Source organism: Wyeomyia smithii, chromosome 2 (genome assembly GCF_029784165.1).
Source record: "Wyeomyia smithii strain HCP4-BCI-WySm-NY-G18 chromosome 2, ASM2978416v1, whole genome shotgun sequence".
Lineage (NCBI taxonomy): Eukaryota > Metazoa > Arthropoda > Insecta > Diptera > Culicidae > Wyeomyia > Wyeomyia smithii.
Genome location: NC_073695.1, coordinates 240,111,675 through 240,124,607, shown reverse-complemented (window position 1 = coordinate 240,124,607; position 12,933 = coordinate 240,111,675). Strand labels below are relative to the sequence as shown.

The following is a 12,933-nucleotide window of genomic DNA, read 5'->3' as shown; positions in this document are numbered from 1 at the left end:
AATTTTCTGCTTGAGACATTGGGCCATTTCGCAAGAAGCAAGCTATTATATTCAAGTTGACCTACAACACTTTATACAAGTACAAGAATCGATTGCTTTAAATCATGCTCTCTTATTAGGTTCCAGCAAATTTTATCGAATTTTTATATAGTTTATTATTACACTGAACCATTTTCATTCACCACTGCCCGGGTAGAGTGAAAACCAGCAGCTGCAGCCACCCCGAAGCCGATTACTCCGAGTACGCATCAACCGTACCCGACATCAACTACGCCTAATCTCGATAAGAACCAGCTTGACAGACTCATTATCATTGGTCACCTGGACAGGATGATCTACGTACGGTTTGTCCTCTCAAGCTCAATTGGTGGCTGTTCCAGTATTACTTGTCGGGTCCGATTCCGGGCTAGTTGAATCACGAGAAACTATCAACTAATTTGTTCACATAATTCACAGCAATTATCAGTGGCACATGATTACCCGCCCCCCTACTTCTCCGTGTCTTGCCTACCTTCTACTGGGCGTCGTGGTTCAGAGCGTAGCATTTACTTCTCTACCACAGAGATATACAGAGACAGATACCAAACCAGCCAGTAACCACCAGAGATCTTAACCGGCAGATATCAGCACATGACATGACATGAATAACAATTACTTTTTATTACAACTGACACACGACAACAGAACAGCCATCCTCTGGAGTTCAGATAAATTTTGTCCGCCCCCAAGTAAGGTAGGGGCGAAACGACGAGGAAAGTAAAAGTCGCATGTCGGTACGCACTTTTGGGGCACACAGGTGCCATTCCTCCTGCGCCTTCCAGTACTACTTCTAATTACGGCTGGATTCGAACGGATCACAACTATTTTCCGCTTTGGTAAGGGGAAAAACTCCTGTAATAAATAGCGTAATAAAGCAATTAAACAGGTGTACTTGTCTGGAAGCAATCTAACGCGCTAGGCACGCAAGACATAGGAGGGGGCAAAAAGTCAACTGGCAATTCACAAATCAAAAGCTTTTATTGCGAGATAATTGCTTTATTATGATTGCCTTTCGGCGCGAGCTGACCAAGAGGGTTGTAGAAGTAGTTTTTATTGTCCCGTTGTAAATCCTGTGTGATGAGTGTGAAAAACATTTTCATTGCCAGTCGTTTGCCTTCAATAAAGTCAACTTAGGCAACTGACCGAGTACCTACGACGTTTATCAATCAATTTCACTACGAATGAATTATCCAAATTATTGCAACTTGTTTGTACAGAACGCTTTTGTTCTGGAATTCTGTCGGCTCAGCCGACCGGTTGTAGAGTGTTTGCATTGCCTCCCACAGAAGCGCCCTTGTCAAAGTGTCTGAATTTATAATATTTGCACTGCACTTTGCTCGTCCGTATTTATTTTTCAAATAAACACATTTACTCATCGGAAGCGTATCCCGAACTTGGGCCGTACCAACGGACGTGTATCCATAAAATATCATACAGATACGCATACTCTCTTCACACACACACTAGAAGAAACAGTCGCAAATCTATCGGTACTGACCGTATTCTGATACTGCATTAATTACGCGCATCTGTTCATAAATTAACTAGGTAGTAGCGTAGCGAATGACATTCATTGCCACCGAAGAGAGCGGGACGATTTGTTGTGCAGCAAAGGTAGAGCGGAAACGCGACATATCCTTTGATGACATTCAATCGTCGTACCGGACGGTGCAGATGCCCTTTTCCCCGGCATCATTGATGCCCCTTGCTGTGTGTTTAATCAACGAACGTGACACGCGGCCAAGTTTAAATTACACATACGAGGTTGAAATACACACATATACTTAGCAATAGCACCGCATTGCAGTGACTTTGAGCAAGATCAATTATTGATTACCTCGACAACATGTTTATTTATTTATTCTATTGCTCGATATGTAAAACTATCCTAAACAAAAAACGAGAGCGAGGAAAATTTACTAACCAATACATCGTCAGTTGAATTCAATACTGGCACAACTCAAAATTTAGTAGTTTTGAGTTATTGATGGCAAACGATGCCAAATACTATAAAGTTTCTTCTCACAAAGACCCGTTTAAAACTCCACAATATTTCCAGAAATATTACTAGATGTGCCTTTTTTGCACAATTTTAAAATATCCCTAAAATGACAGAAAAATGAGGTTACAATTCTTATAACTTGCTCATTACATGCACATGATAGACCCAGACAAGTTCAATAAAAATGGGAAGTCTTAAAATTGGAATTTTTCACGAAAATGAAAAAAGAAATTTTTAACGCAAATTTTCAAACGCGTTTTTCTCGAAACTATGAATTTTGAGTTGTGCCAGTATTGAATTCAACTGACGATATGCTTTCAGTGCATTTTAAACCCTTCAAAGAAATCCAGCTGAGATCTATGAGGTTGACTAGATTAAAATTTTAGTTAATGCTTTTTATCTCAATAAAATATTTAAAATAATATGCACTATAATTATGGCAAGGTAGCAGTTGAAAAAAACTTCTCTCGCAAGAAGTGTTTAGTTTCGATTTTGTGGAACAACCAGTTTCTGAAAACCTCTTGGTAAACTATTGCATAGAAGAAAGTATAGAAGAATTTTACCTGGTATTACAAATAAAAGCAATTGTGAATCATAATTACAGATTGTTTTTCACACAGCTCGAAAACCTTAAGAATCAGGAATTTTTTAACGCGAGATTATTAGAAAAAAAAATTCACAGGAAATTGTGAAAATCTCTTCATGTTTGCAGTAATATTACTTAAATTTATATGTTTGTAAAAAAATTTTCTTGCAGGATATATTATCAAAACGAGGATTCTCCTTGATTTGAGCATACATACCAGAGGTAGAAATACTAAATCAGAAACAAGGTTTATGTAACGTAATCGATTCTCACTAGTAACTTTTATATTACATATAAGCTGTCGACTTTACTGATTGTTTCGCGTAGTCGGTAGTAAGTGTAACATCAATTGACAACATATTCTAACATATTCTAACAGTTTCTCAAATTTGCCGTTTTTAACTCTTCCTCATTTCCATCATATTTGTTGTTTCTGTCGTATTTGTCATTCCGGTGGCGAACCACCCTTTGGCTTGAAATTACCTTTTTTCGGCATGGAGTTGCTCACTGCAAGAATAATTGTTGATAATATGCCCGGGTGTCTGATGCATCCTGCACTTCTATTATTAGCAATACCGCTTTTGAGAAGTGACATGCATAATATTTATCCGTGCTTGTGTGTAAAAGTATTTCATCCTTTTATGCTTACTGCTCTACTACACTGTGCCTAGTTCCCCCTTTCAAGTATCGCCTATTAAAATTCCCTGGAAAAGTTTCGAGTGCCACCTTCTAACCAGTTTGATTTTAAAAGGGACTTATTTTGTTAGGAGAAAGTCATTGAAGTATTCTGTAGAATTCAGCGTTAAGAAAGGGTAATTGGGTAATCTGTGAGTAAACCCCTTTTTTATAGGTTTATTAAGGACGCTTTCAGCTACAGGCTGGTTTGCCAACGTATCCCCCACTTCTAAAATAAAGTAAGAATACAAGGAGTAGTCTTGAAGGGGCAACTTCAGGTCCTAGACACCCAGGAAGGACTTTTGTTTTGTTAATATAATCGTTGCAGCTTTCCTTGAATCGATATTTTAGTCTGGTCTTGAAAAAAACCATGCTTTAGATCCGTTGTTAACATCAAATGATTTTACTAAGACTCGAATCCATGATCACTCACCTGTCAAAACAGACTCGTTAACCTTGTGGATATGCAGCTACCCACATGCCGCCAACTTATAAAAAAAATCAAAATTTTAAATTTGCCATTCTTGTTACATCAGGCATTTTTGGCTATTTCGTCATTTTTTGTTTCTTGTCAGATTTTTGTTGTTTTCATCGTATCTGTTGCTTTGTGTCATATTCGTCAAGTGCCGTAAAAGCACCCTACTTTGATAGATTTTTACAGTATAACTTAGTATCTGGGAACTGCTCCATTATTCATCTCAGCCACAAAACCATATGCGATAAAACCCTTGGTTGCTCATACAGCTATACGCAGCCCATATATTCATCTCATACAACATGAAAACACAATTGAAAACAGAAAAAACGCATATTTTCTAACTAAACCAATCTGCTAATCCATGGAATGGATTCTTCTTAGTTCACTTTAGATTTTTCTTAAAGTAGAATACTCAAAAACTCACTCAAAAGCTCTAAATTTTATATTATAGTCGGGCATCTGCACTCGAAAACTTATTTAATTCAATCACCTACTTCAGAAAACAAAATCCGCGCATTGTTCTATACGGCTACAACGGGACTCGGTCAGCAGCCAACCAAAGTTTCTTTCATCACTAGCGGACCACTTTTTATTTTAATCACTAAACAAAATCACTCACTGCACTAAGAATACTTTAATCTTTGAAATGTTCACCTCAAATTTCCAAAAACAAGTTTGAATTAGCAGAAACTGCGTTGAAGAAAATTAAAAGTTGCCAAATCAGTTTCTGGATAATACGAAAAAATCATATTGAAAATGTTGAATTATTCCGACATAATTGACATAAATCGACAGCAAAGTGGTTACCTAGGTTACCAACTTTGCACGTAAACAACTACAGCGGCTATCTAGGTAATCTACTACGACGGGCTGCGGTTACGTTCATTCATGATAATGTGATTCATACATGATTAACAGTGTGATGAATGTGATTTAAGTTTTGAGATGGATATGGAAGTGTTGTGAAAAATGGTTTGTTTTACCAAATTCAGTATAAATTTAGCTGATTTTACTAAACATACAATGCTGAACGATTCCATAAGAGCACGTAAGCGTATTTTGTTTATTTGTTCAATGATTTCGTGAATAATTTGGTGTTCAATCCGTGCATTCTTCGTGAATATCGGCTTAATGAGATGAATAATGGAGCAGTTCCCCTATGCCTCAAATTTTCTCCAAGTATTGCATTTTCAAAACAAGTACCGGGTATACTAGAATGCACGTGCTACAAAACCATCAGTTATGTTTCAACTGTGCTATTGTTTTTTTTTTCTGCAACTAGTGAATTGCTTGTCGTTTGCGGGTATCTTTAATAATGCTGAAATAATAAAAGAAATATACGAAACATTTCTTTTTTATGCATTTTGGAATGTATTGGGATAACATTTTGTCAAAAGGCTATCCACAAGCCACGTAGAAAATTTTTGGATCATTTTTGGTCCTACTCCCGTTAGATTTTTGTCCATACAAACTTTAAGCATAGTTTATCATCAGACCCCCTCCTTTCCTAATAGTTTACGTTTTTCGTCGATTGATCCGAGGTTGTCATGTGCAAGCCATCATGCGCTATCAATGTTACCCACCCCCATCAAAGTTTGCGGCATTTACGGTATGTTTATTTTTGTAATTTTGGGTATTATGTATCATTTTTGTTTGATTTTTATACCATTTCAGTAATGGGAAAGATAGTAATGAGCAATTCTCGCTGAAACCGTCCTATTGCTGGTGACATGAGGTCTTTAAAAAAGGATATTTTTGTGTCTGATTGATTTAAAGTAGGGAAAAAATGAGAAAATCACTTTGGTTAGTTCATATTGATGGAACCCTCGGGCACAAATCGGTTAAACGGTTTTTAGAAGAATTGATTTTTGAGCACTTTCTGATCTTTTTATTGATCTATTTCTCTTGAATTTGTTATTGAACTCCTTGTAACCAACACATCGTTTCAAAGGGGAAAGATAGAGCTCTCATTTAAAATAGGGAAAAATGACCGCCATCTTGGATTTCATCAGAAAAACATGCTCTTGAGCAAGTTCGCAACCACTGGTTTAAAATTTGACATCACCATTGAAAAGCTGAGAAAAAATGCTAAGATACATTCAAAAAATTAGGTAAGCATTGAGTTTACCTTGCCATTCTGGTCACTTTTCGAAATCGAGCTTCAAACAGTTCAACGCATGACACGCGGCCAATATCAAATCAACGCAATATGGTGAGCCTGTAGTGTGTGTGTGTCTGTGTAGTGTATATTAGGGACTATCCATATTCCAAGAGGACAGATTTTTAAGGATTTTGTCCAACTGCTCATATAAAATCAAAAAATTTTGTGTGAACCGTGGACATAACGCCGACCTCCCTCTTCAAAGTTGTCCACGTGGAATATGGATGGCCCCTCACTCAGTTGTTTGATTGTTGACAATGCCTGTGTGACTTTGGGTCTGTCCACAAATTACGTACAGCAAAAAAATCGTATCCTCGACCCCTTTTCACTCCATTCACATTGTTTATTTCTTCTGTCCTCCTAGAGTGTAACGTAATTTGTGAGCAAGCTCTTCGACATTTTTTTTTGCTAGAACAAAGTTTGGTTCTTTTTTATTTATTTATTTATTTATTTATATCATCTGACGTTAAGTCTTAATTAATGTTAAAAGAGCCATTAAAAGTTTCTACAATTAATTAATCTATGTTTAAAAATATGACTAGGCTCACCATACTCAAATAAATGCTCTACACTCGTGAAAGTTCTTACACTAAACGCAGCAGGTTCATGAAAACCAAAGTTTGTACGATGGTATTGGTATTGCAAGCATAGAAGAGGGCCTTAGCATGCGTTGTGATACACGAAAATTCATCATGAACAGCAGCTTCGGGGAATCCAGTTCAGAATTCAAAATCTTGGCGATAAATACAGCCTGCTGTAACTTACGGCGGCGGTCAAGAGTGTCAAGTCCGAGTAGGCGGCAACGGTCCGGATAGGGTGGTAGGTTGGTAGGATCACGCCAAGGTAAATCTCTCAGGGCCAGTCGAATGAATCGTCTTTGTACACGCTCAAGGCGCAGGTTCTATGAAAGTTGGTGCGGAGTCCAGACTACACTAACATTTTCAAGTAAGGGGCGCACTAGCGAACAAGTGCTTTCATACAGTGAGGGTCCAGTGAAGTCGCGCGCAGCTTTAGCGATGAATTCCAATTGCCTACTTGTTCTCGAAATAACTGCAGCGCGATGTTTATCAAAAGTAAGTTTTCGGTCAAGAATAACTCCAAGATCAGTTACGCAATCTACTCTACGCAGCACTTCTCCATCGACAGTATAGTTGAAAATGATTGGTGTTTGAGTGCGATGAAATGTTATCACTTCAAATTTTGCAGTACTTATAATCAGAGAGTTTAGTTTACACCACGTCACAAATGTATTTAAAAGTGATTGCAAACGATAACAATCCTCGGTGTTGCGAATCGTCAAGTATATTTTCAAATCATCGGCGTAAACTAATCTGCAACCGATCCCAAGAGTATCAGCGACATCGTTGAAGAAAATAATGAAGAGAAGCGGCCCAAGGTTACTAACTTGTGGTACACCAGACTTATTTGTGAACGCAGACGATACACCGGATCCCAGCTTGACTTGTAAAATTCTATCACGCAGGAACGATTCAAGCCACTTAACGAACCGAGATGAGGCACCAAGACGGGAGATTTTGTTTAACAATGTTTTATGGTCGATTCGGTCAAAAGCAGCCTCGCGGTCCGTGTAAATGACATCGACTTTTACTTTACGTTCGAGTTCTGAAATGCAATGCGACGTGAAATGCCGTGAAATCTCAAAAAGTTTACACGCGGCAGACAAATTGGTTATTCCACGGTAATTTTTGACATTACGACGATCACCACTTTTGAAGACCGGGAACATATAGAAGTGCTTCCAGATCTCGGGGAACTTCCCTTGTACCAAAGACTTGTTGAATATGGTGCAAAGTGGAGCGGCTAGAATATCAATGCATCGGCACAAAAGCACGGCAGGTATTCCATCGGGACCAACAGTGTACGAACATTTGAGTTTCTTAGCGGCGGCAGTAACCATATCATGTGTAACTTCGAAGATGTCACGATCAACAAGATCTGCAGGAACATTCGCAGCGGCGCGAGCAGCATCGTCATTCGAGGCACAATCGGAGGCGAATACAGAAGAGAAAAATTTCGCAAAAAGTTCGCAAGAATCAGAATCCGAGCAGGATACCATTTCTTCCAAATACACGTCCGTTGGGGTCGAGAAGCATTTCCGTCTTGAATTAACGAAATTCCAAAATTTTTTCGGGTTTCTACGCTGGTCTGTTTGAACTGCCAACACGTATGACTTGTAGAGACTTGAATTCAGCCGTCGATACTCCTCACTTGAACGTTTAAAATCATACATCGATTCATCTGACCGTAAACGACGGAGTTTGCGCAAACATGCGTTCCGTTTACGTTTCAAAACTCTCAAACTGTGATTACTCCAAGCAGGGGAAGAAGGTCGTCTAACAAATGGCAAATAATCTGCAAGCCATGATCCAACAAGTGCGCAAAAATTTGCTGCCATCGAGTCCGCATCGTTACTGTCTGGCCACAGTGCTGGCCAATCAATGTTCGATATAAAAGCATTGAAAGCTACAAAATCAATTTTTCTATAATTTAATACTCGCCTCGCGGAAGGGAGACTAGAACCAGCCATCGCATTTTTAGTGGTGGGAGTAGAGATTGTCAATGGAGGATGGTGTAAATCAACGGGCAGCATCGGGGCAACACACTCCTCTACGGAAATTTCGCAATCAGAGTTGTAAAACACCAAATCAAACACGCGTCCAAGGTGATTTCGAATTAAATTTGCCTGGTTTAGATTTAGAAAATCCATGCCGTCAATGAGAGTAGCACTTGCATTCGGTAGCTGCGTAGACTCATCATGTTTTATGACACCATTACAGTTATCCCATGCTAAACGCGGTTGATTATAGTTGCCGCATACCATCAACGTGCAATCGTCTGCGCTGCTCGCAAAAAAGTCTCGAACGGAAGCGACGAGAGCATCAACGATAGTACTATCGTTACTCTTGTCAGGAGAAATGTATATCGCGCATAGTAGGAGTTTTAGGCCATTGATTGAGGCTTTTACGCATACCTGCTCAAGACAGTTTGCATGTACAGATTCAAAGATTGTGCTAGTGTGATGCCGTGCGGCAGCGATCAAAACACCTCCGAAAGAACGTTTATTGCTGTTCATTGGACTCCGATCGCATCGAAATACGTTGAAGGCACTGCCGAATAGCTGTGGTGAGAGTATACTGTCATTCAATCCCGTCTCGGTTAGCATAATCACATCGTAGTTGCAGTCATTGGTCGCCAAAAAGATATCGTCAATCTTCGTTCTCAATCCACGCACGTTCTGGTAGTACATACTAACGTTGGTCACATCACAAACGGTGTTCTGAAAAGACGAGCCATACAGCACAGAGGGCGCAAAAGAATTTACGGAATACTCGCCTCTGGTGGGAGCCCGTAAGCTCCCACCGTTAATGAAAGAACGCAAAATAGTAGGTTCGGTTACAGCAAATGATGTAGCAGACTGTGTTCTGCTTCCAGGAGTTAATTTTTTGGACGGTCGATGAATTCCCTAAATAACAGTCCAGCTGGCCAAGAAGCAGGATCCAGGGCAATAGATTTCGCATCCGGGTCCAATCCGATTTTATACGATACGTACGAAAAATTGCTTGTATCAGCACCTCGCTGTACTAGTCGAATTACTGCAATGGGCTCAATTCCATTCAAGCAACGTGATACAATTTTTCGCAAATCGCCGTCGCTTATTTTTGAGTTTAAACCAGATAAATAAAGCCAAAAACATTTCTGTGCTGCTGCGGAAGTAATAGACGGCACAGAGAGATCGCTGATGTCGATGGTGTTAGTGCCGCGGTCAGATGCAATTTCCACTGGCAAACGATCACCACGACGGCGCTTAGGATTTCGTGCTGGCCAGACTGGTGTCGCTGATAAATTTATAGGGGTGCTAGCAGAACCAACAATATTCAGTGGTTTATGAGGCATGTTGTCAATTGTTTTTACTCAAACCCTCAACTACCTCGGCAAGTTTTTGCACTTGAGCCGGTAAATCAATAAGCTGTTGTGAATTCGGGGGAGGTTGTTTATCTATCATGTCAGCCACATAAGCACCGATCGATTGACCGTTCAATTTATCTCTACAGTGCGGGCAAAAAAACATGAATTTACCTTGCGAAAAAAGGTCTTTGCAAACTCTGCTATTGAATCCACAGCACTGTTGGTTAATGTGGTAGCGAGCATCACAAAAACCACAGCGGACCGGTTCGAGATCATTAACTTCGAGTTTGCACTCGCCGCATAATTTCTTTTCCATGCTTGATAAACGCCTTTGGATAGGCAAGGAAGAACACTTGCTGCTTGCTCTGCTACACGATTCCAAACAATAACAATGGCAATGCCAGCACACAATCCGATCCACTTGAGAGTATTGAATTGGGCAAATTAGCACAAAAAATAACTGTACTTCACTCTTCCAGTGTTCACTGTTAGCCCAATATTGGTTTCAAAGCACAGAAGTAACTCGAGAGTACGGGTTCACGATGAATTAACGGAATTTAAATACAGGTAGTAAAACTGAATATACAATAGAACAAACAGAGTTGCCAGAAATCCTTGTATGGAGGACAGTTTTTTTCAAGTTTATTTTTGAGTTTCGATCAATGTTCTTTTCTATGCCATTTTTTTGTCATATTTGTTGTTTGTAGCTTTTGTCAATGTCTACCAGGTTTGATGCTTTTCTTAAAACCTAGTGAAAAAGTCAAGAAAAACGTCAGTCCTTTTTAGTCAGTTTTCCAATGATGCGTCTAGATTTGATATCGAATAACAGCTCTTTAGTTGTTTTATAGAATGCTAACATCGGGTTCTGGCGTGTTTTCTGTAGAGAAAATAGCACCCCGAAACTCGACAGGTATTTTCCAGGAAAAATATTTTTTTCTGTCATGAAAAACTATTTGTCACTTTTGTCATCTTGCTCTTAAGTTTGTATTTAACTAGAGTGATAATCTAAATTTTGAGTAAATCTGTCAAGTCCAACCCGAGTTCCTGCAGTTTTGGTGATTTTGACGGCATTTTTCGAAATAAAATTCTTTAAGGAACGTTTCACCCCAAGCGGCGTATCTTCTGGTAAAGCAGGTAGTTCTGGCAAGGTAGAGTAATAATCCAAGTTTTCAGCAAAACCTATTTAGAAAAGCCGGAAATATAGTGATTTTAGTGATTTTTACGGTTTTTTGAAAAAAAAAATTAATCCACCTAGCGGTGAGACCCAGCCAACAGCACAACTATACCGAACATTTAAAATTTAACATATCATCGGCTTCGTGCAACACTGGCACAACTCAAAGTTTTGCATTTTTGAATTTTTGATGGAAAACGATGCCAAATACTGTTAAGTGTCATCACACGAAATCCCATTTCGAAAATCACAAAAATTCCAGAGTTATGAGTAGAAGTGCCTTTGCTGCACAAATCGAAATTTCTCTATAAAGTTAGTAAAAATAAGGTTTTAACTTGAACAACGTGAGCGCGTAATATGAGCATAATAGACCCAAAGGTGTTTAATAAGGATTGGTAATCTTAAACTTCAAAGTTTTCTTGAAAATCGAAAAATAAATTTTTGACGCAAATTTTCAAACGCGTTTCTCTCGAAACTATGTTTTTTGAGTTGTGCCAGTGTTGCACGAAACCGACGATATGAATATAAATTAACACATATACATGCAAATAACATTAAATTCTTCCAACTATATGATGCGATTTCGTTTTTGATTGTGGTATAATCGATTTGTACTCATATACTGCCTATAAATATTCAGATTCTTTAAGTCAACGTTAGTCAGTAGATTTCAAATAATGCAGAATTAAATGTTGTTCCTTATACATTAATTTGAATGATCTTATCAGTGAAATAAAAATTCTTTAACGCAGTTAATATTACTGATCGTTTCTGAGAGGCATCCAATGAATGGCCAAATACCAATCAATATGGGTTCTTGAAACCTGGATTATACCCAGTGGCCAGAATCCGACCTGAAACCCAATTTTCAATCCAGATGACCACTTCTGGTTGCCTGATAATCAAAAAATCATAAAATCCATCATAAAATTGCCGAACTGAGGCCAGAAATCATCTTCAGACGCCATTTTAAATTTCTAGACAGTAGCTTCCGGTTTCTACCAGTCTAAAAGGGACAAACATTACCCAATGTGAGTTTTTCAGTACCCGGGATGATGCTCAGAGACCATCACGCAAAAGTTCAAGCTTTAATCATCCAATGTGTCTTTTCAATTCGCACAGAATTTGCTCTGACTTCACACAACCAATGCGTGATACGCATAACGCAAAAGTTGTACAAGGAACATACAAAATCGTGATGTTTCGGTAAACTTCGGCTTCGGGCGAACGATCAGTTTCGAGGCGCTCGTAACGCAGAACTGAATGCATGTGAATGAAACCACAGTCATAAATAAATGCGAAATGTTTTGGACAAATCTCATGTTGCCTTTCTCCTAGAAAGGTATACCAATCACTGGAAAAACCAAAGGTATAAAAGTGCTCCAAAGTGTCGAATCTCGTATATCAATCGACTTAGTTTGACGAGCTGAGCATTTTCTGTATGTGTGTGTGCGTATGTGTGTGTGTATGTGTGTGTGTAACGCTCTCCCAATCTCACTCGATTTTCTCAGAGATGGCTGGACCGATCTTCATGAAATTAATTACAAATGAGAGGTTTTTGGTTTAGAAATTATGTTCCAAAATGTGAAATTCACGAAACATCATTATCTCAGAAACTACTCAACCGATTTAAACAATATTGGTTTTAAATGAACGAGCTACTTAAAAAACCCTTAACTTTTGAGTTTCATGAAGATTGAACGTGTGGTTCAGAAGTTATTCAAAGAAACGCGTTCTGGAGAGTGTTTAATCTCACTCATGTTTCTCAGAGATGGCTGAACCGATTTTCATAAAATTAGTTTCAAATGGAAGGTCTAGTTGCCCCATAAGACTATTGACTTGTTTTGCAATTGGACTATTACTTTGCCTGTTATGTTCAAAAATGTGAAAT

The 12,933-nt window shown here is 38.8% G+C and overlaps 1 protein-coding gene across 1 annotated transcript in view; it reads right to left on the bottom strand.

Moving 5' to 3' along the window:
* LOC129720495 (uncharacterized) overlaps positions 1-9,965 on the bottom strand; it is a 53,787-nt gene extending 43,822 nt beyond the window's left edge. Inside the window, exons 1-3 of the mRNA XM_055671977.1 lie at positions 9,891-9,965; positions 8,934-9,239; positions 7,347-8,864 (exon numbers count right to left, since the gene is read on the bottom strand). Of these exons, the coding sequence (XP_055527952.1) occupies positions 7,347-8,864; positions 8,934-9,239; positions 9,891-9,965 (1,899 nt within the window). The remainder of the gene's footprint in view (positions 1-7,346; positions 8,865-8,933; positions 9,240-9,890) is intronic.
* Between the last annotated feature and the right edge of the window lie 2,968 nt (positions 9,966-12,933).